The sequence below is a fragment of the Anabrus simplex genome, chromosome 2 (assembly GCF_040414725.1).
Source record: "Anabrus simplex isolate iqAnaSimp1 chromosome 2, ASM4041472v1, whole genome shotgun sequence".
Taxonomy (NCBI): domain Eukaryota; kingdom Metazoa; phylum Arthropoda; class Insecta; order Orthoptera; family Tettigoniidae; genus Anabrus; species Anabrus simplex.
The window spans coordinates 676440577-676466507 of record NC_090266.1 but is presented as its reverse complement, the minus strand read 5'-3'; the positions used below and the strand labels follow the sequence as shown (position 1 = coordinate 676466507).

General features: G+C 40.9%; 1 protein-coding gene across 2 annotated transcripts in view; it reads right to left on the bottom strand.

Moving 5' to 3' along the window:
• The window catches only part of Pi3K21B (phosphatidylinositol 3-kinase regulatory subunit alpha), a 919547-nt gene that overhangs the window by 471702 nt on the left and 421914 nt on the right, over positions 1-25931 (bottom strand). For both annotated transcript variants that reach the window (XM_067141251.2, XM_068226250.1), the window contains one exon: positions 14578-14625. In XM_067141251.2, the coding sequence (XP_066997352.2) occupies positions 14578-14625 (48 nt within the window). The remainder of the gene's footprint in view (positions 1-14577; positions 14626-25931) is intronic.

The following is a 25931-nucleotide window of genomic DNA, read 5'->3' as shown; positions in this document are numbered from 1 at the left end:
ACTTCTAGCAAAGCTGTATTACGTTACAGATGACTGTGTATCTTTGTAATACATAATTTTGTAAATATACAGTATATATATAGTATAAAAGATCCGTGAAGATATTAAGCTTTAGATATTACACTTTTTAAAAGTTGTATTTCAGTTGTGATAATACATATGATAAACTAAAATCATAAATTTATTTATTTGTTTGTTCTAATAAGCCTATCCCTTTAATCACCACTCCTAATTACCTCAATCTAATTTCTTCTTATATCAAGGAACATATGTACAGCTATCAAGAATACAATTTTGCACTGTGCTACAGGTAAGTATTATTCCATGCAGACTTGTTAAGAGAGTATATTCTAGTTGCATGTCTGACAAATGCTGTTTTATAACCCTTTAGCCCCTTTGCCACTCCGCCCATTTGCATTGTAGCCATTCTGCTCTTCTGCCTTTTTGCCATTCTACCCTTGACCCTTTTGGCCATTCTGTCGTTATGCCCTTCACCTATTTTGCCTTTGGTTATTCAGTCCTTTAGCCCTTTTACCCTTTTGCCATTCAGCTCTTTAGCCCTTTATCCGGTCGCTCAGCTTCAATATCTATGGTCACCTTTCAAAGTTATGCCCCTCTGAGTAAAGCGTATGTATTACGCCTTACACCATCTCCCGAGTCCCATGTGTAACCGCCATCTTGTTCCAAGTTCAGCCCCAAAAACCCCTGGACCATGTCTCATCTTGTCTAGTTAGGTTAAGCCTGGGATCGAATGTCAGACTTGAGACTGTAACGCCCTTGTTACGGTTAAGCCTGGCGTCAAATGCGTGCCTGTTAGGTTAAGCAAGCACTCTTCTCTATAATCACGTTGGCAGTTAGGGGTTATGCTGGTAGTCTTGGGTATCAAACTTGGGACTGTAAAGGTAACGCCCTTAAGCCTCGGGTCGAATCCAAGACCTGTGAGGTCAAGCTAGACCTGCAGTTAGCCCGGGTATCGAACATGAAATCTGTTAGGTTGAGCTTCCACTCTTACGCGGTTAGTCCGTGTGTTGAACTTTGAGTCGCATTGGCTTCGAACTAGGGTCTCTATGGTTAACGCCCTTAAGCCTGGGGTCGAACCCGGGATCTGCAAGGTTAAGCCTGGAAATGTAGCCAGCGTAAGGTCATGCGAGGTTAAGAGCGTGCTCTTAGCTACCAGCCCGCATCGCGCTGTGACGTTACCGGATCAGGCCTCGTCCAGGGATCCACCGATACCGGGCGCCGCCGAAATGTCCAAAAGTAACAACTCACGGGAAATGAACCCGGAGACATCTCAACCGAAACACAGGACCCTGACCATTTAGCCAAGGAGCTCGACTGCAATTTATTCTGCTAAGTTTAGAACGAATAATATATGTGGTGCATTTAATGGAAAAGGGTTCACCTTTCCAACCCCTTTGGAACTGTACTCTTGCCTTGTTTACATCGACCTACCACTGCTGACAATGTCTGTATCACAGTATTATTTTTTTCAATTTGCTTTTACGTAGCACCGACACAGATCTTATAACGACAATAGGACTGGAAAGGGCTAAGAGTCAACCGTGGCTTTAATTAAGGTACAGCTCCAGCATTTCTCTGGTGTGAAAATGGGAAACTACAGAAAACCATCTTCAGGGCTGCCGACGGTGAGGTTCGAATACACTATCTCCCGAATGCAAGCCGAAAGGTACGAGACCGAAACCGCGCAGCCACTCGCTCGGCCACATTTTTATTCCAAACACCTTTTGCAGTACTTTACTCTTATTGCTAGTAGTTTAACGTCGCACATTAAAGGTTTTGGGCGACATAAGGATGGGATAGGACTAGAATTGGGACGGAAGTGCCCGTGGCCTTAATTAAGGTACATGCCCAGCATTCGCCTGGTGTGAAACCATCTTCAGGACTGCCGACGATGTTTTCGACCTACCATTTCCGGAATGCAAGCTCACAGCTACGCGATCCTAACCGCACGGTCAGCTCACTCCGTTCCTGCAGTACACATGACCTTGTACAATAGTGAAGTATTTCTTCACTATTTCTAAACCTCAATAAATATCACCAGTGGAAAAAAGAAAGAACGAGTGAAAATATGCAACTGCCAATAATGAACGGAATATTATGAAGTCCTGTCCTTCAACAATAGTAAACATGTCTCGGACAGCCCAGTGGTAGCGCGAGATCATCAAAGCTAAAAAGGCTGACCGACGTTCCTCCTTTTTCTCGTCTTCCAGTATTTTCGAATTTCAACCATCCCACTACATCCACAGCAATAACTGGGTTTTATATTCGGACTAGCAATTACCCGCGGCCTTGCTCGCTTGGATTTCGTAATTTGATCAAAGTAATCGTTCCTCGGCATCGTACTAAGCCATTATCTGAAATTTCCTAAAGTATAAAAACTCACCCAAAAATTGAGTATCATTTACCCAAGAAATTCTTTGTAAACCAAGTTTGTGGTATTACCTTTTGGGGCTAGACGACCATGCGACATAGAACTGTACATGTGAAAAATAGTCTTCTCTCAAGTCGAAAAAATAAATACATGTTTCTTTAACTTTAAAGGAGATACTAAATACCTATTCCCACATCTGAAACATCTTCAGTTTTTGAGATGTACATAAGTATCCAAATAAAAATAATTCAACCCCTTGATCAGTGCTTCTCGCATCCCCGCCCCCAGCTAAGTGTATAGTCCGAAAACAAAATTACATGTTCATTCATTTTTAAAGGAGATTCCAAATACCAGTTTTCATGTCTGTTACATCTTCAGTTTTTAACATATAAGTATCCTCATAAAAAATGATTCAACTACTTTTCATTTCTTTTCACCCCCCGTTAAGTGCCTTCTCCGAAAACAAAAAGGTACATTTTCCTGCATTTTTAAAGGACTTTCCAAATTCCAAGTTACTTGTCTCTAACATGATACGTTTTTGACATGTAATGTAGATATACCGGTACTCATTTTAAAAAAACCACCCACTTTTCCAATTCTTTACAGCCCCTTAATTGGGTTTTCCGAAAACAAAAAGATACGTGTTTCATTATTTTTAAAGGATATTCCAAATACCAGTTTTTAATGTCTGTACGTCTGTAACACCGTCAGTTTTTGAGATAAATGTATAGGCCTACTCATAAGAATATTCAACTTCTTCTTCTTCTTCTTCTTCTTTCCGAAAACAAAAAAATAAGTTTTTCTTGATTTTGAAATGAAATTCAAAATACCAATTTTCACGTCTCTAACAGCTTCAGTTTTTAAGATAAAGTATCCTCATAAACATATTTCAACTCCTTACTCCCTTAATTTCAACCCCACACCACTTCGTCAATTTTCAGGAAAAAAAAACAAATGTGTGTTTCTTTATTTTTAAAGGAGATTCCAAATACTAATTTTCACGTCTGTAACTTCTTCAGCTTTTGAGATACAAGTATCCTCATACAAGTAATTCAACTCCTCTTCCTGCACGTTAAGTTGATTCGCCCCTCCCCAGAAGCGCTTGTTTCTTTATTATTAAAGGAGATTCTAAATACCAATTTTCACGTCTGTAACATCTTTGGTTTATGAGGTATAGGTATCTTCATATAAAGTATTCAACTAATTTTTCAATTAATTCACCTCCTTTAAGTGGATTTTCCGCAGACAAAAGAACACGTTTTCCTTTTCTTTGAAAGTAGTTTCCAAATACAAATGTTCATGCCTCTAACATCTTCAGTCTCTGAGATATAAGTATCCTCAACTTTTTCACCCCAGCCCGTTAAGTTGATTTCCCCCTCCAAAAATGTGTATTTCCTTATTTTTCAAAGTGTTCCAAATACAAATTGTCACGTGTGTAATCTTCAGTTTTTGAGATATAAGTTTCTCCATAAAAAGAATTAAAATTTTTCACTTCCTTTCACCCTACCCCCTTAAGTGAATTTTCCGAAAACCAAAAAGACTTGTTCCTTAATTTATAAAGGAGCTTCCAAATGTCCATTATCACGACTGTGACATCTTCAGTTTTGAGATATAGGTATCCTCATAAAAAGGATTATTCTCCTTTTTCACCGCCCCTGCCCCTAAGTGGATTCCGCACAGCCCCGAAAATGCGTGTTTCTTTATTCTTAAAGGAGATTCCAAATACTAATTTTCACGTCTGTAACATCTTCAGTTTTTGAGATATTAGTGTGCTCATACAAAGTATTCAACTAATTTTTCAATTAATTCACCCCCCTTAAGAAGATTTTCCAAAGACAAAATATTACGTGTTTCTTTACTTTGAAAGAAAATTCCAAATATAAATTTTCATGTCTGTAACATCTTCAGTTTTTGAGCTAAAAGTATCCTCATGAAAATAATTCAACTCCTTTTTCACTCCACCTTCGTCCGTAAAGTTGGTTTCCCCCCACCAAAAAAATGCGTGTTTCTTTATTTTTAAAGGAGATTACAAACACCAATTTCCACGATTTTAACCTTCAGTTTTGAGGTATCAATTTCCACGATTTTAACTTTCAGTTTTGAGGTATAACATTCTCCAGAAAAAGAATTCAATTTTTTACTTCCTTTCACACACCCCACTCAAGTTAAATTTCCAAAAATAAACAGTACCAGTTTCTTTAAAGGAGCTTCCAAATACCAATTATCACGACTGTAACATCTTCAGTTTTTGAGATATATGTATCCTCGTGAAAGGAATTCATCTCCGTTTTCATCCCCTTCCCTACTAAGTTGATTACCCCCCCCCCCCCAATTGCGTGTTCATTTATTCTAAAGAAGATTCCAAATACCAGTTTTCACGTTTGTAACATCCTTAGATTTTCTGGTATATATACGTACACTGACTGACAGTGACAATGCAACACCAAGGAGAAACACGTCGAGGTACAGAGTCAATAAGAGTGCGGATGGTGTCCTGAGGGATGGTTCTCCATTCTCTGTCAACCATTTGCCACAGTTGGTCGTCCGTACGAGGCTGGGGCAGAGTTTGCAAACGGCGTCCAATGAGATCGCACACGTGTTCGATTGGTGAGAGATCCGGAGAGTACGCTGGCCACGGAAGCATCTGTACACCTCGTAGAGCCTGTTGGGAGATGCGAGCAGTGTGTGGGCGGGCATTATCCTGCTGAAACAGAGTATTGGGCAGCCCCTAAAGGTACGGGAGTGCCACCGGCCGCAGCACATGCTGCACGTAGCGGTGGGCATTTAACGTGCCTTGAATACGCACTAGAGGTGACGTGGAATCATACGCAATAGCGCCCCAAACCATGATGCCGCGTTGTCTAGCGGTAGGGCGCTCCACAGTTACTGCCGGATTTGACCTTTCTCCACGCCGACGCCACACTCGTCTGCGGTGACTATCACTGACAGAACAGAAGCGTGACTCATCGGAGAACACGACGTTCCGCCATTCCCTCATCCAAGTCGCTCTAGCCCGGCACCATGCCAGGCGTGCACGTCTATGCTGTGGAGTCAATGGTAGTCTTCTGAGCGGACGCCGGGAGTGCAGGCCTCCTTCAACCAATCGACGGGAAATTGTTCTGGCCGATATTGGAACAGCCAGGGTGTCTTGCACATGCTGAAGAATGGCGGTTGACGTGGCGTGCGGGGCTGCCACCGCTTGGCGGCGGATGCGTCGATCCTCGCGTGCTGACGTCACTCGGGCTGCGCCTGGACCCCTCGCACGTGCCACATGTCCCTGCGCCAACCATCTTCGCCACAGGCGCTGCACCGTGGACACATCCCTATGGGTATCGGCTGCGATTTGACGAAGCGACCAACCTGCCCTTCTCAGCCCGATCACCATACCCCTCGTAAAGTCGTCTGTCTGCTGGAAATGCCTCCGTTGACGGCGGCCTGGCATTCTTAGCTATACACGTGTCCTGTGGCACACGACAACACGTTCTACAATGAACGTCGGCTGAGAAATCACGGTACGAAGTGGGCCATTCGACAACGCCGTGTCCCATTTATCATTCGCTACGTGCGCAGCACGGCGGCGCATTTCACATCATGAGCATACCTCAGTGACGTCAGTCTACCCTGCAATTGGCATAAAGTTCTGACCACTCCTTCTTGGTGTTGCATTTGCTCAGTCAGTCAGTGTACATTCACATACAAATAATTCTACTAATTTATCAATCCTTTCAACCCCCCCCCCTCCGTTAAGGATTTTTTTTCGAAAACCAAATACGTGTTTCCTTATATTTAAAGGTATTCCAAATACCAATTTCACATCTGCAATATGTTAAGTTTTTTAGATATACTGTAGATAGGCTAATTTTCAAAATTCACCCCGTTTTCCAGTTCCCCTCAAGTGAATTTTCGGAAAAAAATTTATGTTTCTTTAATTTTACAGGAAATTCCAAATACAAGTTTTCAGATCTGTAATATGTTACGTTTCTGAGATAATTTGCAGATATAGTCTTTTTTTTTTAATTTCACCCCGTTTGTCACTCCTGTTCGCCCCATATTCATCGGATTATCAAAAAACACGTATTTCTTTATTTTCAAAGGAGAATCAAAATACCAATTTTCATGTCTGTAACACCTTTAGTTTTTGAGATATAAGTCTCCTCATAATAGGTGTTGTGATGTTTGGGACATCACTGAATGTTTTTGATTATTGAACTATATATTTAATTGATAAGATGTATATATTTAATCACTGATAGGTCATTTTTAAATTAATATGTGTATGTATATATAGGGTTTTATCATCCAGTTCAATCATCATTTCATTTCTTTGTATCGCGGCTATAACGTATTCTGAACGAACAAATTATTTCAACATCATGCATATTTATAACTTGCAGTAAATTTTCCAATAGCCGTTGTGAGATGACCAGAGTCAGCAGGCTAATTTCAGCCCAATTCCAGGAAAAGTACGTCATCTAGGTTACGAGAGACCTTACCCTCTCTACCTCATGAAGAGACAGTTGATACATTATTAACACCCACTTTTGAAACTCCGCTTCGGGACGCTTTATTTCAGCGGGAAAGTTCAGCCTATGTGAATGAACGTGATGAAGCAACGTGATGGATTCACAGCAATACATAGGAGGAGGGATGAGACCTCGAATCTTACTGGACCATGTGATATGGCTGATGGAAGGAGACTTTTGAACCGATATATACCACCGACAAGAGCTGGAGATTGACATTCTCATTAGCATTCTTATTCAGATTCAGATTCACATTCGGACTTTCGGACATTCTGATTCTCACTCTTGGAAGATACTCTTACTACGATTCTACGTCTACACATCGGAGAAGATTTTAACTTAGTTCACTTCGCATCTGAGTATATTCTACTCAAAAGTTACTCTCATTGGGACTTGTTATCTCAATGACGAGAGGTAGTCAACGGGAGACCGGCTTTGACTAGTATAGGGCAGGAGAGCTTTTATTATGAATTTAGCTACGCTACTGTTCGGTAATACGGAAGAATACAAGTGTATTCTCTCCATGAACATAACCCATGGTGGTTTTGCATTTAAAATTAGGACTCATTACGACTTTATGTAAGGAGTACAGTAGGAAGTGTTAAGGACAGGAAATGTAGAAGTAGGACTGGAATCCAACAACAGAGAAGGCAGCCGGTACGAGATCCACACATCATCAGCTTCAAGACAACAGAGTCTACATATGGTGAGCTTATGGCATAAGTTACTGCAAGTCTTCGCGCAACAGTTCATTTTTAAAATTAATTTCATTCAATTTTTCTTTTGCTTCCGTAAGTTCAGATGTCGTTAAAACGCCGTTACGTCACGTTTTTCATCTTAATAAATAGCTTTTTTAATTTGTATTTTATGAAATGATTATTAATGATCCTTAAATTCCAAGTTAGTGTACTTAATGATTTGTGTTCCGTTCACCTCACCCCTGGGAGTTTTTAGAGTCTCATTACGTATTATTATTATTATTATTATTATTATTATTAATTATCTACTTTTGTTTTCAAGCCATAAGCTTGAAGACTGGCGCCCTTGGGATACTGTTTATGGAGAAACAATGACATATCATTTATTTATTTTAATATTAAAGTGACCCGCCACGTTATAATTTTGTCATACATCTGTGGGCCAAGTGGGTACGTCACACCCTTTTCCCCCTTTTTACCCCCCCCCCAATAAGATTTTCCGAAAACGAAAAAATTCGTGTTTATTTTTAAAGGGGATACCAAATACCAATTTTTACGTCTGTAAACGTTTAAGTTTTTGAGATATAGATATTCTCATTTTAAAAATTCAGCGCCCTTTTCACCCCCTTAGCGAGGGAATATCCAAAAAACCTCCCTTAGCGAGCACCTACATGTTAATATGAATGTAGCCCCAAAATTTCATTTCTTTACGTCCAGTAGTTTTGGCTCGGCGATGATGAATCAGTCAGTCAGTCAGTCAGTCAGTCAGTCACGACAAGTTATTTTATATATAGATTACTGCTAGTCCTGAAAGAGATTGTGTTATGGATAGAGTTAATATGGCGACTATTACTGCCTTCATTTGTCGAGGCACAGAGGGCATCAGGTTCCGAATACTTTCCTCATCGCCTAACACAAAATCCCAATCCGCCAGAAGTGATGCCCAAGAGATGGTCTGGCGTTCGTGAAGCCGCTTACGAACTAACAGGGGCCTATTCCACAAAAGTATGGTCTTGTACATTACTAGTGTGGGTTCTTGTAATGTATGGAGTTGTACATTTCTGTTCCACAAAAGATTGAAAGTCTCTTTATATTACCAGGGAATTGTTACAAGTTTTACAAGTAACGATATATCAATAAACATACTACGTAATAGCACGAATCAGCTGTTTATCTTCGTATTCCATTCGTTGATTTTGGTTATGCTTGCCTCATTTATCGTAATATCGTATCTTAAGGGAAGTTATGTACCAGGAAGGCATAGGCCCTGGCACATATAAATTATAAATTTTATTTTCTAGCATACAATTCAGTTCCGATACATCAACAGCTGTGTGAGAGAATGTTCTCGTACCTACTGCACTCCACGAGGGAAAACGCAAGTCAAGCAAGGTCAAGTGACGTCACCGCCGCCTGTAGCTTACTTCCCCTACAGAAGTTTCTCGGCTATTTTTATGAACTTTTTATTGCCTGGACCGATTAACACGAGACCAACGCTGAATTGTAGCTAATGTTCTGGAAGTAAAACCCTGCCAATTTGAAGTCAATCCGTCCAGTGGTTTCCGAAATATGATAATTTAAAGTTTGGGAGGAATGCTCGCCCCTTCATCACCTGATTTCGAGCGCTGCTCGCCAGACCTGTATATATAAGCCACTGGGCCAAGGCCATAAAAGGAGAACATCGATACCGTATTTTTTTCGGCCGGGGTGACGTCTCACCTATAACTCGCACCTCGCCGAGCCCCAAGCACAAAGGCTGACACCACAATTGGAAGTCGGCTATATTCACTTCAGCCTTCCCAACACCACCATGCACACCTGTCTTCTCCCCGGTGTTGATCCCGCTCTCACCGATACTGACATCTATCACGAACTCCGCTCAACCGACGCCCCCATCTACGATGCCTGCAGGCTGTTGGACGGCACTACTGGATTACGGTCATCAGTGGTTCTTCTTTTTCTCCCCAGAGTGGACGATGTGACCCGTCTCCTCGACACCGGTGTTACTATCCATCAACGCTTTTATCAAGTGGAGCCTGCTCCTCCGAACATCATCGCCCAACTCAACGTAGATCCTGCCAACCTGCTCGCCGAAGATGATTCTCCACCCAGGACGCCGCAAGACGAGTCACTGCCCCTTTTTCCCATTTCCCCCATGACCACCACCACCACCACCACCACCACCACCACCATTACGACTTCAGTCTCTACCCCTTCCAATACTCCCCCCCCCCACTACTGTAACAATCTGCCATCCTTCGTCAATAATGATATCATCCCTTCCTCTTACTTCACTTCCCGCACAATCTCTCCCCGAGCAACCCCCTACGAATGTCTTGGATTCCCACGCACCACCACCGCCACCATCTCCACACGCTGACGCCGCAGCAACCGCCGAGTCTCTATCATCGCCAACGCAGCTTCCACCCTCATACACAGCTATGCCTAGCTGTGTACTTCGCGGCATCGACCCTACAATTTCATCACGGGAAATACTCCGGGAACTTCAAACAGCTGGTGTCCCCGCCCGCGTCCAGGATTCAGAACGCCTCCGGTCCCACATACCTAGTCAGACTACACCTTCCAACTGCCAACGACGTACACCATCTTATTAAAAACGGTGCAACTATCTACCGCCATCGGTATAAAGTGGAACCCTCTCGTTCACCGCCCCTACCATTTCGCCATTCCCTTCCAAACACGTCTCGTCACCCCCGGCCAGCCCTTCCACCCTTCGAACCTCGTCAACCGGTATGTCCGCCCCTTCCCGCGACCAGTTTCTTCGCTACACCCCTTCCGACGTTCGAACTCCTTCGTCTCCTCACTACCTCCCTTTGTAATCTCACCGCTACCCTCCAACTTCTAACCTTTCATCTCCACCCAAGCCCACCGCTCTAACCTCCACACCTCGCACATAGCCCATCTGTGCTTGTAAATCTGTCACCAACGCACTCGATAACCGACACGTCCTTTATTCTCATCTCCTTTACTTACTCATACAGCATTTTCTCCATCTCCCTCTTTTCTCACTTCTTCTAAACCCCGTCATCTCTCCTGGCCAGAGAGAGGGCGACACCCTCTAGGTGGCCCGCCCCACCCCTTCAGGGTGGGGAATGAAAACATTGAAAAAGAAGAAGGCCATAACCAGTCCCGTGTACAGAGTCCTGTGTGCACAGTGTGTGCAGAAAGTAAGCTCCGTCGCGATTCGCGAGGACGTAATCGTGGCCGTAATCGGACGCTGTTGAAATAATCCAAGAACGTCGTACCGTACGTAAAGTTTTCGCCGCGCCGCGACGGTAAGATTCTAGACATTTCTCAAGGTGAATTATCGTAAATATAATACTTGTGAATTTATTAACAGAGTAAACCTAGAATTGAAGTGTCCAATATTTTACGGACTAGTACACGACATCGTGAACTTCACTAATTCCACATATTTCTAAAACTGTGATAATATCCTACATCATTACGCGTGGTCAACTGAAATCATAATTTAAAAACACTTCAACCATTCTAAGACATTTCTCTTACGATAATATATCAGTGAACTGTGTGTAACTTTATTTACTCGACATTCGTCCCATAACAGGGCAAAACTTAACTATTTTCCTTGTGCACTTTCTCGATCTTTCCATCACCACTGTGAGAAACCCAGTGAACAGTAAGGACTTTTTACAATAATATTAAATAGTACAGACTAGTGTGGTGTAAATACTATAATAAAATCACCTTAATTTTGTGAATAATATTTGTTCAGAGACTGAGACTGTTACAAATCACATTTTCAAGTGCTTATGGACTGTGTTCACTACTTTACAATCGTATTTCAGACATAATTAGTGACGATTATGAACTGTGTATATAAGAACTGTGTTTTCTGCAGCACGGACTGTGAATGTTAATTCAACATCATAAAATCGGTGCAAGAATAGAACTGTGCATTACGACGGTGTGTAGTATTAATATCCATGATATTTGTGAATTCAATAGTGCCAATTGAACTTTCCGTGTTCCGACATTACTCCAAGAACAACGGAAATCTTGGCAAAAGTACTACGAGATCATACTACATCAAACGTCGCTTCCAACGAGGGCTTTACATGGTTTCTTCAGTTATGGTACCCATCGAGGGACGTCGACGTGGGAGATAGGCGTGGTATCTTCACTGAACATCGCCGGTGCTGAGCTCGAGCCTTCGTCTGCACTCCGCGGAATGTTCCAGACACCAAGTCACCAACTCCAACACTTGTAAGCAGATCTTCTCGTATTCTGAGTGAGTAATCACAACTGACTGACTTTTACAAAGCGCCTAATTCAGTACAGTGCTCTTACAAGTGCTTTGTGTGAATATCAATTCATAATTTTATCGTCACTTAAAAGAAGTTCATATTTTGTTATAAATTCATTTTCAAAGTTATTAATTAATTTAATTCACATTACCTAGATGAACTTTAAGATTTTCAAGTGCTTTACTAATTTCATTTTTTTAATTCAAACGAACCGGGACATACAGCAAGAGACCAAATATTTTATTTAATTTATCAAACTTTCCATGAAGGTCAGCACCATAAATAATGAACTGATCCCAGGTGCAAAGTGATATTTTGTGTTTACATTTAAATTAGAAAGACTGTAGGTTGTTCATGATTTATGGAAGAGCAAGAATAATTATTTTGATATTCTCAAGCAAACAGACGTCGAAAAGATCACAACATAAATCTTTTATTTTACATTTTTGGCAAATATTAACTACAAACTTGAGCTTTTCAATTCAGATTGCAGGGTGATATATCTGTGGTTATTGTTAATAAATTTTATAAAAAAACAAGTTACCATCTATTATTCGCCCTGCGATACTATCCGTCTCTGTACCTGCTCCGAAAAACACCGAACACTACCTGAGACCCTTCCCATGCTCAAACCCTACAATCATTTCCCGGTACAGTTATGGAGCAAAGATTCAAAGAACTCTAATATTTCTGTGAATTTCTTAATGCTACAATGTTATTTTCCAGTTTATTTCTTTGATGATAGGAAATTACTCCGTTATTATCACCCATTCGGTTTTTCCGCGATCCTCGCATCTGTTCCATGATAGTCTGACTTACCTTGGTCTGTCATTAGGAATCAGATGCCGCTAATAACGATGGATGCCGCTAATAACGATAATCGGCCGCCAAATTTAATTGTTACGAAATTGCAAACTCTGCATGAATTGTTAAAATGGTGTTAAGAAAAGCAAAGTTATTCATTCTGAAGGAAATAGAAAGAATGAAAGATATTCTTTTCGGTGCATTCAGCGAGAGTCTGAAAAAACAAGAAAAAATAAATGGTTGGATGGAAATATTTGACTTAGAAAAAGTTCGTGGAGTTTCTGAGGGGAAAAGTTGGACGTATGTAAGAGATATACTGCTCATTAACGATTCCAGGAATGTCCTTCTGGGAACATGTTTGTTCAGTATTTTCAGGCCAACAAACAATTTGAGGAAATTTTATATCATACATTGCAGCTACCACAGAATGTATTGACCTACAGACCGAAGATTTTGCCATCCCAAGCATATCTGCAATGCCATGGTACTGACCACCATTTCCTAGCCAATGTAGTGTTGTTAGTAACTGTTGTGTAGCAGAGAGAGATTTATTTCTGTTCGTAGGATGTTTTAACCTATGCCCAATATCTATCAAAAGTTCTTCCACTTGTATTGCGTTTAACCTAAAACGCTCATTGTATTCAAATACAGTATTAAACTGAAAATTTATTTTTTCCCTATACAGACGGTAGTTTTCATTTTCATCACCATCACTATCACTACTGCTAGACCACATATTTATCAAAATGTATCTGAAATAAGTATATTTAAATAGCACTAGTACATTTATATATTATTGGCCTTTCACTGGTAGAGGATACTTCCCAATTCACTAGTAAGTTACAAGTACTAGTACTTTCGTGGAACACACCCATAAAAATTCACTGGTAATTTGTAAGTATGGAGTAGTAAAGTACAACTGTAGAAAATTCTTTTGTGGAACAGAAACTCAGGTATTTGTACTAGTTATTAGAGAATTTACTTGTAATGCACAAGACCATACTTTTGTGGAACAGGTTCCTGGTCGCATGTGACGCTTCATCACGCGCTAGATAATATGCTAGATAGGTTTCCAGTCTGAAGCTAGGGCAACCTAATCAATACCGGTACATTTGATGTGCGCCTGCTGAGTAAAGCAAACCTGAATTATGACTAGTGTGAATTGAGGAGTCATCGTGCTGAAACTCAATCAGCTCATCGGGACAGTGTATTCTCACACTTGTAGCCAAAACATTTTACATGATAAGCATGCTACTTCGTGTAGTGTATGGCTTGCATTGGATAAGTTGCAAAGTCGATGTTTACGTTGGTAAGCAAACGAAGGTACAGTATTCGAATTCAGCAAAACATGAGATTTATTTGCCCAAGACTACATCGGCTGCACGCGTTGTCTATCATCAAGGGAACATCTACCGTACACTGTTGCACTCCTACAAAACGTTGAATTAGGTTTTCATGCAATGAAAACAAACAGGATGGATGTAAATATGAACTGATGCAATGAAAAACAAGGCATAAAGGCGTCTATGGAAATGGGTTTACGTATCGACTGTGGAGATCTACGGTTTTATGCATTAGGATGTTTTTTTGTGAGCACTTTCGAATGGACAAGGCTTGCGTGTGTTGTCTTCGTCTCAACAGCGCTCATTGCTTGAAATCCAGTCCACTATAATGTCACATGTAATTCGAGTCGAAATAAGAATAAATGAAACGAAGCATTATTCACTATCGAAATGTTGAAATCCACTGTCAAAACCATTACTATTTTAGGCACAAAATGAAAACAAATACAAAACTCTTAAGTGTACCGTGTCTTTAATATACCGCAAATCTCAGAGCCTTTCAAATCGTAGAACATAAGATATACATACCTTCGCATTTAAATCCAACTCTGCCAGTGCCCCATATGTAATCAGCACCTGAAAAGGAATAGAAAGAATATATATTTAAAAAGGGTCGCAATTAGAAAGCAAAAGAAATTTACAATAAGAAAATATAAGTCTGGAAAACAATTCTTAATTATTATGCATTCGGAAGAGAGCCAATTCATAAGTCAATACATATCTATTCATGCAGCTAAAATTACTTAAGTTTTGTAATAATAATAATAATAATAATAATAATAATAATAATAATAATAATAATAATAATAAACCTGCGCCCCACTAACTACTTGAATAGGTTTTCACAGACGCCGAGGTACCGGAATTTTATCCCGCGGGAGTACTTTAAATAAATAAATAAATAAATAAATTAGCCGTATGAATCCCCTAAGGGCTATGGCCTCCTGCAATGCAGGGACAGTGCTCAGTTTAGCTCATCAGGTGAGCAGGTCCTGAAGAGCATTATTATATTGGTTAATCTGTAGATTTTTCATGATAACATATTACCACATATTGTACATTTGTGTAGTCTCACCCCCGAGTGAATGCAATTGTGTTTTTCTGGAACAACAATTCGCGAAAACGCACTGTTGCATAAATGACAGGTGTACACTTTTATCCCAGGGAGGGTTCAGGTTGTTTCTAGGTAAAGGCGTAAACTTGCACTCTTCGTTCTTGCATAGCTTCTTCTCCGAATGTTGTAGACTTTTCTTGCAATTTCTTGACCTTATCCTCCGTTGAAATTCTCCTGACATACATTGCAAGTGCATATCCTCCTTCCACTATGTGTTACGTGATGAGTTATTCATGTCACTACTGCATGCAAACGTTTATCTGTTTGACATTCGTCTTGCCATTCTCCCGAGTGCACAGAAGATGACCATCACGGTATCCTCTTCGTCGAAGCGTACAATTGTATGTTGTATTCTTCACCTCTGTCCTGAGAGCGTATTTCAACATATTTTACACTTGCTCGGCTTCTTTCCGCAGTGTACGCGAGGATGATAATTTTATATTCACCACTTCATAAAAACCTCTTTTATCAATTTTACTGTATTATGCCGTAGTGATCAGAGAGGTGATCTCCAGGTCTCTTTGCGGAAGCGCACTGTTGCATATTTCACTGCTGCACAATATCTATAATATGTGTCTTGATCGACCTATGTTATTACAGGGCTTGAGCAAAGGTGTATCCCGTAAGGTCAGTGATCTCTGCACACAATTTTTCCCAACTCTTTCCACTCTTGCCTTATCTTTGCTGTTCTTGTCCATTGTTTTCCTCCCCATCTTGCAAACCAGTCTGCCCATCTAGTTCTTTGCCTTCCCACGTTTCGTCTTCCTTGTCTGGGATCCCACATTGTCATTTTGTAGGTCCATCGATTTTGCTCCAGTCTCGCTACGTGTCCTCCCCAGGAGTACTTTAATGTGCCCGTAAATATCCTGACACGGACTGGCGTATATGAGCACCTTCAAATAGCACTGGACTGAGCCAGGATTGAAGCCGCCATCTTAAGCTCGGTCGGCCAGCACCCTACCCCCTGAGCTACCTAGCCCGGCAATAATAATAATAATAATAATAATAATAATAATAATAATAATAATAATAATAATAGCGCTGCTTAAACAGTCCATTTTTAAAAACTAGAACATTTAAATATATTTTCATAAACATTTAAATGTACCCATACCGAGGGGCGCGCAGCTGTGAGCTTGCATTCGGGATATAGTGGGTTCGAACCTCCACTGTCGGCAGCTCTGAAGACGTTTTTCCGTGGTTTCTCACGTCCACCCCAGGCAAACGATGGGGCTGTACCTTAATTAAAACCACGGCAGCGTCCTCCCAACTCCTACCCCTTTCTTATCCCGTGGACACCACAAGACCTATCTGTGTCGGTGGGATGTAAAGCGACTTGTTCAAATGTACTCATGTTACATTTTACAGATCAAAAGTTTGCTGTGAGTTGTCCGGAATGTTCTTAGCAATTTCGAGAGGTCCATGCTGGTGTGTTCCATATGCAGCTGAATTGTAAGTAAACTAATGAAATACCGTAACAACTTGTTAAGTGGTAATTAACACCGTCTATCAGTAGAGTATATCTCTGATCAATAGGAGCTGTGTTTTTAAATGTTTAATATGGAGAAGCAAGAGCCGCATCTTCGATATGTGTAGGAAAATGCAGCGTAGACGTGTAGGAGGATCTGGAAGTCCCTAGAGGCTGTGGTGTGGAATCAACGGTTCGGAGGTACTGTGGGATATTAAAACAAGGCAGGATATGCTCTAATGGCTGAAAGGTTGTTGAAGGCGTTCTTTACCGTGGAGTATTTTGTCAGATAAAAATTTAAAACTCAAAGTCAGAATCAAGGTTTTGTACGCTCAAACGTAACTTTGCTAAATCTACGAGCAACAAATTTCAAGAGGAGTGCATGCTGTCTTTCTATGAAGCAGCTGTGAGTTATCAGATCAAATGGAGCAAATATACTCCGACCTCAAACATTTTGATTGAGTGCTTTTACCAAAATATATTTTATGTTATAACGCAGAATACACGTCAAAGAAAATTACAACTGTCATCTCAATTAGGGTAGCTTATTTGATCAGATTTTTAAAGTTAAATACCGAGCGAGTTGGCCGTGCGGTTAGGGGCGCAAAGCTGTGAGTTTGCATTTGGGAGATAGTGGGTTCGAACCCCACTCTCGGCAGCTCTGAAGACGTTTTTCCGCGGTTTCTCATTTTCACACCAGGCAAATGCTGGGGCTGTACGGCCGCTTCCTTTCCACTCCTAGCCCTTACACGTCTCACCGCCATAAGATCTACGAGTATATCTGTGTCGGTGCGACGTAAAGCCAATGTTGACTTCAATTTGCTAGCTCAAGATCTCAGTATGTTCTATAGATAGAGGAAGAGATCCTGGCATTTTGTCTGTATTTAATGAAATAAACTACATTAAAAATCAAAAGGAGATGTAACACACCAATCCCAACACTCACCAAGGTCATGAACATCTAGATAAGCCAGAAAGATACCCTACTCGGAGTCTATAATTGAGAACCTTGGATTTCTGTCTTTGGGGCAGATGAAGAACCTTGTGTACCTCAGCTGTAGAGGATTTATTTGTAGGATACTATAGTAAATGTCACTATGCCAATTTCAGGGGGAAAAAATAGTTTCGAAAAATGTATTTCTAAACGGAAATACGTCGTTTGGTTCAACTGTGTCAGATGGATTTCGACTTTGCAGCTTATTTGTAATTATTTCATGATCATATACGAAAGAGCGACGTTTGTTACAAACACATGAAATGGCCATATTTATTGTACAACAAATATTCTAGACATTTATCGTTCTACGTTGTTATCCTGTTACGCACCAATGTGTAACTGATTTTCGAACTTCATCTTTCCGGAGATAAAGGATCACAAACAAGTCACTCGCTATTTCTTGTTTTTTACTCGAACCGCATGCGTAAATGTAAATTGTACCTAGTGGAGCCTGTCACATTACCTGCAGCGATTGCGCGCGCGTGCGTGCACAGAGCACGGAAGACATTACCCACTTTTAAGATACATGTGAAAAGCATTACTCACAGATGATACGCAAATTTGGTACTTCTGCATTCGTGAAAACGTGCAGTGCCTCTCTAAAACTATCGACTCAAGAATTTGTATTGCATATTCAAGACAATGCCAAATTTTATGAATATTTCTTACTCAATACATCGCCCTTTGTTAACACGTAGAGGCGACAGCTGGAAGACCGTTACAATTTTTACAATAATATTAATAGGTAAACCAAACCAAACCCCATGACGCAACAGCCCGGAAGGGCCCTGGCCTACCAAGCGACCGCTGCTCAGCCCGAAGGCCTGCAGATTACGAGGTGTTCGTGAGATCAGCACGACGAATTCTCACGGCCGTTATTCTAGGCTCTCTAGACCGGGCCACCGTCACACCGTCAGATAGCTCCTTAGCTGTAATCACGTAGGCTGAGTAGACCTCGAACCAGCCCTAAGATCCAGGTAAAAATCGCTGAACTGGCCGGGAATCGAACTGTGGGTCTTCGGGTAAGGGGCAGGCACGCTACCCGAACACTGCGGGGCCGACAATTAAAATATAATACTGTAAATTAGTTCATAAGATGGTAACATTCAATACACCTTTCTTTCTTTTACTTTACAAAGGACAGGCGTCTAAGTTACAGTATAAGCTGAAAGAGAGAACCTTCGCCAAGATGTAGGGGGATAACCTCTCTTAAAACAAAATGGACTTCCGAGTGTTTCGTAGAGGTGTTTTGTGATAAAACCATCAGTGGAAGCTGGATAATACCTTAATGACACAATAATTCGTCACTGAGGACCTTGAACACAATACAGTGAGAATAAATTCGTGCTACACTACTCAAAATGTAAAACACAACACAACACAACACCACACCTTCAGTCGGAAGGTCGTGGGCTCGATTCTCCGTAAGGAAGACCAAAAATTTTAGAAACGAGACTTCCACTTCCGGAGGTGCACATGACCCTGAGGTTCACTGAGCCTACACCAAAATTAGTACCAGGTTAATTTCTGGGGGCAAAGTCGGCCGGGCGTAGAGCTAACCACTCTATCCCACCAAGTGCTGAGGTCACGGATAGTGGAAGCCTTTACCTTCCACCCCTCTAAGGGCCTTCATGACCTGCAAGGAGATGACATTGATTTTTTTTTATATACAGCATTCATACGCGATTGATTGTGGGCGAACCACCTTCAGTTAATCTTAGTTGCCTTGCAGTCTGTACAGTGATGCGATCCCCAGTCAAACGTGCAACGGCGATAGAGAAGAGCACTTTTAACAGCAACCGTCCCAGTTTGAAACGTTTCAGATAATTAGTTTGTGTATTTGTGAGAGAGTTATCTTTAATTCCTGTAGCTGCGAGCGTTGTCGTGCTGGAAATAGTGATCGTTCCCCAGACCCAGTTTCTCTACACTCTACTTCAAATTTTCGTTGAGAATATGTAAATAGGCAGATATGTCCATACTTCCCTCGATGAAAACCAACTTCCCGATACCAGACGCGGCCATATACCCCCAGACCATAACACCACCTCCACCACGCTTCACAGTAGTTGAAGATTCTGAATGTCACGAGCAGTACTGGACCTCCTCCAAACCAAATGTGTAATACTGTAAATTAGTTCATAAGATGGTGCCATCGGTATAGAACAGGCTTAATTTACTTTCGTGAGAGGAAAAAACGCTGTTCCAGAAAACAAGTTCCTTTCCTACATAAGCTTTTGCGAACTCTTAACCTGCTCCTCTGATTCTTCTTGCTTGTGTGGTGCTTCTTTCTGGGAGCCATAGCTCTATATCCTGCATGATTGATGAGACGCCTTATTCCTCGGGGTGTCACTTGCTTTGCGAATTGTTCTCCAACAAAAGCAGCTATCCCACTAGATGTAGATCGCATGCCCTGTTTCGCTGGTGGTCAGCTTTTGTAGGCGACTTACTCTTTCTTTGTTTATTAGCACGTTCGTTTCTTTGAATCGCTTAATTCTGTATTCTGCACAGTCTAACGACTTCTCAAAGCGATGTTTGCAATTTCGGAATACGATTTCCCTTCACTATTTAATGAGACAATCTGCCGCCTCGTTTCCATTGCAGTTTCCTTTCCTTTTCGACCCATTTCAACCACTTGTATACCACTAGTCGCTCAGTACATCTCGTTTAACATGCAGTCAGCACCTGAGAGAGGTAATGTGGCAGAGAGCTATTTCGCCCGTTGTTTCCTTGTTGACAGCCAACTGTACGAATACTTCTGTCCGGACAGATCTGGGCATTACAACGTAAACGTTTCTCGTTTTCACACAAGAATACGATCTAGCACTGCGGGCTGATGTGTGGTATTACGGGAAATCTCATACATGTTACCCAAGGGGAGCAGAGTATGCACACGAAATATTAATCGAGGTATAAGTCATTTCCTGTAGCATGTTTCACTAACAATAACTACGGCAGTAGGGGTGAAATAAATGTGTAAATGTTCGCAAGTCCTACACAGGACCATACGGGGCCAACACCAGGAATTATAATCAGGGGAGTTATTGACTTAAATATCGTCGTTGCGCCTGCGAAAACTGCTATGTAAACATATTTTTGGAGAAATACTGACCCGCAGTACATATATTTTAAAGAGCGAGAATTCCTGGATATCATTCGCACAATACTGATCCTCAGATGACGGAACATTTTTGCAGGCGCAACGACGATATGAAGTCATGCTTTGTGATTCCTGATAACAAGAGGGTTGCTCAACAATATGTTTACAGGGCACTCAATCCGGTGGTTGTCCCTCTGATGACGAACAATGTCAACGGGAGGTTTTCGCAGTACAATGTCCACGCTCTCATTCCACACACAACTTGGGAAGCTCTCCACACCACATTACATTGGCCCTCCAAGTCATCCGATCCAAATCGTACTGAACATGTGCGAGACATGATGGGTAGACAACTGAACTACTCTCCGACATGTGGAACACCTGTGGGGTGCAGCGAACATGGATCACAATCCGGGCTAGAGGAAGAAATCAAACTTTGTACTGAATGCCGCTACGCTGACCATTCAGCTAAGGAGTCGCAAGCTCGGAGGCTTAAGTTATTGATGAGAAATTCTTCGCTGGGGAGCATTATTTTCAGTTTAACTCTATATATTTTCCGAATGCTTTATATCGAGGAAAACACGATACGTGGGCCGAAGTCCTCAGAACTCTCCCTACAAGTTCATTTTAAGGAAATTGTTACGGTATAGTAGGTGGAGAGATAGATATATGATTTATTTCAACTGGCAAAGCTAGGGACACATGTCACTGTCTCACACATAACCAGTGATTACATAAATATCATAAAATAAAACTATTAAAATATTCAAAAAATAGACTGAAAAAAATTACTATGAGTGTTCAAGATAGCGGCGTGCATGCCAGTGGTTACAAGTGTTCTCCGTGGATTAATTATAGTTTTAATGGTAAAAAGTGTCCTGATGTACTCGAAAAGTGTAACGGCGGAACCGGATAAGTCCTGTGGTGATTTGAAGATTGTTCACAAATTGGAAAAAATCTTGGAAAGTGAGAAATGTTTTAATAATAATAATAATAATAATAATAATAATAATAATAATGTTTTTACGTCCTACTAACTACTTTCAGTTTTCGGAGTCGCCGAGGTGTCGGAATTTAGTCCCGCAGGAGTACATTAACGTGCCAGTAAATCTACCGACACGAGGCTGGCGTATCTGAGCTCCTTCAAATACCACCGGACTGAACCTGGATCGAACCTGCCAAGTTGGAGTCAGAAGAACAGCGCCTCAACCGTCTGAGCCACTCAGCCCGGTAAGAAATTTTATCTTACAGCTTTAATACACAGGGCAGCCAGGTCGCGCGACCAGTGTTAGGGTACGGCCATAGTGCACCGCTTCCCGCTTCCTGCTTTATCGCGGCGGGCGAGCGGGAAAGAAAAGATAGTGAAAACTGATTGGGGCGGCCATAGTGCACCCGCCTACCTGCGTTAACCAGCTCAAACCGCTTCTACCCGCTTTAACAGGAAATAATTTTTATTTCTTTTCCCCGCTTGAACCGCTTTACCGCCCAACACGCCCGGTCAGTCTGCTGTTTATCTTCCGACTGCGCACGTTGTTCTCACTCTTGCTTTTATAAAATAGAAGCGGATAAAGACATTTTAATCTCCAAAGTATTTATAAAAAGTGTAATTTGGGACAAAAGGTTGCAAGCCCATGCCTACGTTGTTGACAAAGCATGGAAGGAAAGAGCTGCTGAAATGGGTGTTGAAGACGGTAAGTGAGAAATAGACAGTACTTTTATTATTATTATTATTATTATTATTATTATTATTATTATTATTATTATTATTATTATTATTATTATTATTATTATTATCAACAAAAATTAAATCGTCATTATTATATAAAACAACTACATTAGTAGTCACTAAACATTACTGCATTTCCCAGTAATGTGTTTTCAGATATTTCCTAATAGTTGAATAGTTTTGAACGGAACTTCAGATGATCAGCGAGTTATTAACAGTATAAAACTAAGTAAATAATCAATCGATAAGCTAATAATTCTGTTTGTTTTCTCAGATGGGGTTCTGCGGAAAAAGTGGAAGTATCTGAGAGAACAATTCGCCATTGAAATGGGAAAGTTCCCTCCCTGTCGTTCAGGTGATGCTGGCGGTCATCCAGAATCCAAATGGCCATATTCTAAATCACTGACGTTTTTAGTGGGCACCAAGAACTACATCGAGCATCTTGAAAAACAGTAAAACTCCAGCTCATCAGGAAAATGAGCATTCTGAAATGGTTGCTCGCACTGCAGCTGGGTGTGGAGAGTATTCAGGAAGTGGAAAAAAAAACGCACAGCTCATGAAACACAGCAGGATGAAACCATAGGCTTGCCAAGAAAAAGGAAGCGAGACGAACTAAGTTCAAAGTATAACCAGAAAATGATACTGATTGAGAAAAAAAAGGATTCTTTGTTGGAACGCGTCATACAAGAACGCAGATGTGACCAATGTGACGACAATGATGATGCATTGTTCTTTCGAAGTGTTTTGACTTATGTAAGCAAAATACCGCACCATTGGAAACTGCAACTCAGAAATAGAGTTCAGCAATTAGTTGACGAGTTCGTTTATCCGAATTACCAGGATATTCCACACATTCCCAGCCCTAATTCCAGTCATGGTGGTACTTCATACTCAAATGAACAGACCGTTCAGACCGCACTTCATGGTGATGCATTTGAGACATTGTGCAACTGTTAGGTGAATTTGTGTTACGTTAAAAAGTGTAATGCTAAACATTTTCATCAATATTTACTTCGTATTCATTCTCTAATAAAATTAGTTTTGAAAAAGTGTACTTTTAACGCTTCCGCCATTAATTTATCGTTGAAATTAAATGCTTTTGTTTTATAAGACGATTTGCGTCGCACCGACACAGATAGCTCTTATGGCGACGATGGGACAGGAAAGGTCTAGGAGTGGGAAGGAAGCGGCCGTGGCCTTAATTAAGCTACAGCTCCAGCATTTGCCTGATGTAAAAAGGGGTAACCACGGAAAACCATCTTCAGGGCTGCCGACAGTGGGGTTCGAACCCACTATCTCCCGAATACTGGATACTGGTCGCACTTAAGCGACTGCAGCTATCGAGCTTGGTAATTAAATGTTTATAGCCCAACTATTGTTATAAAATCCTGTTCAAAATTACTACATCATCTCATTTTCCCTTTTGTATAAATAAAATAATCAAAACTAATAATTCAAAAGTACTTTCCTCAAAGTTACCGTAAGACGTTCTTCTGGAAAATTTTTCTGTTGGTGAAAGTTACACCATCCTTTTCTTATCCGGTATTCGATTTTGTTCAAGATGTAGTCTGTTCATCCATTCGGAAATATTCGTAAAATTTCTCGGGGTGAGCTTTCAGTTGAGGTAACAAAGTACGTTATTCCCCTACTTTAAGGCGAGTTCTGTTCATTTCGTACCGCGCGAGTTGGCCGTGCGGTTAGGGGCACGCGGCTGTGAGCTTGCATCCTTAATTAAGGCTACGGCCGCTTCCTTCCAACTCCTAGGCCTTTCCTATCCCATCGTCGCCATAAGACCTATTTGTGTCGGTGTAACGTAAAGCCACTAGCAAAAAAATGTTCATTTCGTGGTCGTTTTAAATTCTTTCTTGTTTAATTTTATGATAAATAATATCTGTTGTCAACAACATACACATTAGATCCTCGCGTGACACCTCTATCTTGCCTACTGACAGATGCTTCCGGCCTTCCGCGAGCGGTGCACTATAACCACCACCAGCTAGAATCGCGCGGGTTCACCTCGCTGCTTGCAACTGGCGCGTTAAACGCTCGCTCAGCCAGCCAGCAAGAAGTGTTCAGTGTCTGTTCGACCAGTGATGAAGTGAGATGAGTTATTAAGTTGATTAATTGACTTGTTAAGTGATGAGCATATGCTCCTCCTTATACTACTATTGAAAAAGAGGAGGCGAAGGAAAATAAATATGCATGTACACCCTATTCTATCTTTAAGACAATATAAAGGATTGTACTATACAGTACTCTTTTTGACGAGCTTTGCGCAGACGACAGTAAGTTTTTCAATTACTTGCGAATGTCGAAATCCACTTTTTATGAATTATTAGGATTAACACAGGGTGATATAGCGGCGATTGATACTGAAATGAGAAGATGTATCACACCAGCAGAGAAACTTTAAGGTAAGCCAAAAAGGTTTCATTTAAAATTAATACGTTTTTAAATATTTTACTTCCTGCATAACTTAATTGAGTAAGTTGATACCATAACTACTTAACCTACTGATATTATAATAACGCAAGTTTCGACCGAACTGAAGGAAATTTTTTAAAATATTAAATTAAACGCTTGTCTGTAACAGACTTTATTACAAATGTCATTATCAGCTGGAAGTACAGAGGTATGAAATACACAGTTATGATTCATATTATTCGAACTACAAAACATCACTCATTTGAGTCTCTTCAGATCCGTCGTTAAACATGACTGAAGTTTCCACGTATAGAGGAGATTGTAAGGACATATTGGTATCTTGGCTTTGTTGTAATCGGGTCTGAAGAATAATAATTAGTGGCTCTTGAATTACTAGTTCAGAAGTAGGATTTGGTTGCATATGAGGTTGTTGCATAGGATGTTGTTGCAGAGGATATTGTGACACAGTAGGTTGTTGCATAGATTACTGTTGTGTATGGTGTTGTTGCACAGGCTGTTGTAGCATGCGATGTTAATGCAATGATTGTCCTGACATAGGATGGTAGGGATGTCCAATGTAACCAGATTCCTGCCATCCTTGATGTATAGGTGTTTGGACCGCAGTGACGAGAGAAATCATGTCGGCCCGGAGTTTTAAATTTCTTTCCTCAGGAACTTGGTGAATTTCAGATAGTATAGAGAGCAGAAACATCCTGTTCTCATCTGTGTTATCACTAGTACTTGAGACTCTGTCAATGGATTTTTTTTCTTTAGCACTTCAATTAGTTCATGTTCATTGTTGGTTATTTTTCTAGAATTAGTCTGAGTATTAATTATAGATGTACTAAGTAAAGAAGTAGAAGCTTCATTTTCTTCTTGGTCTACAATATCCACTTCGTCTACGCTTGTAGTAGTTTTCTTAACTGATGTGTCTAGAAATGGCAGCTGATCAAAATACATGTATTGTTTCTTCCTCTTGGCAGTTGAACCAGACTTGACACCCTTTAACCGAAGAATTTCTCTCGTGTAACATGTTCGGATGGATTTTCATTTCTT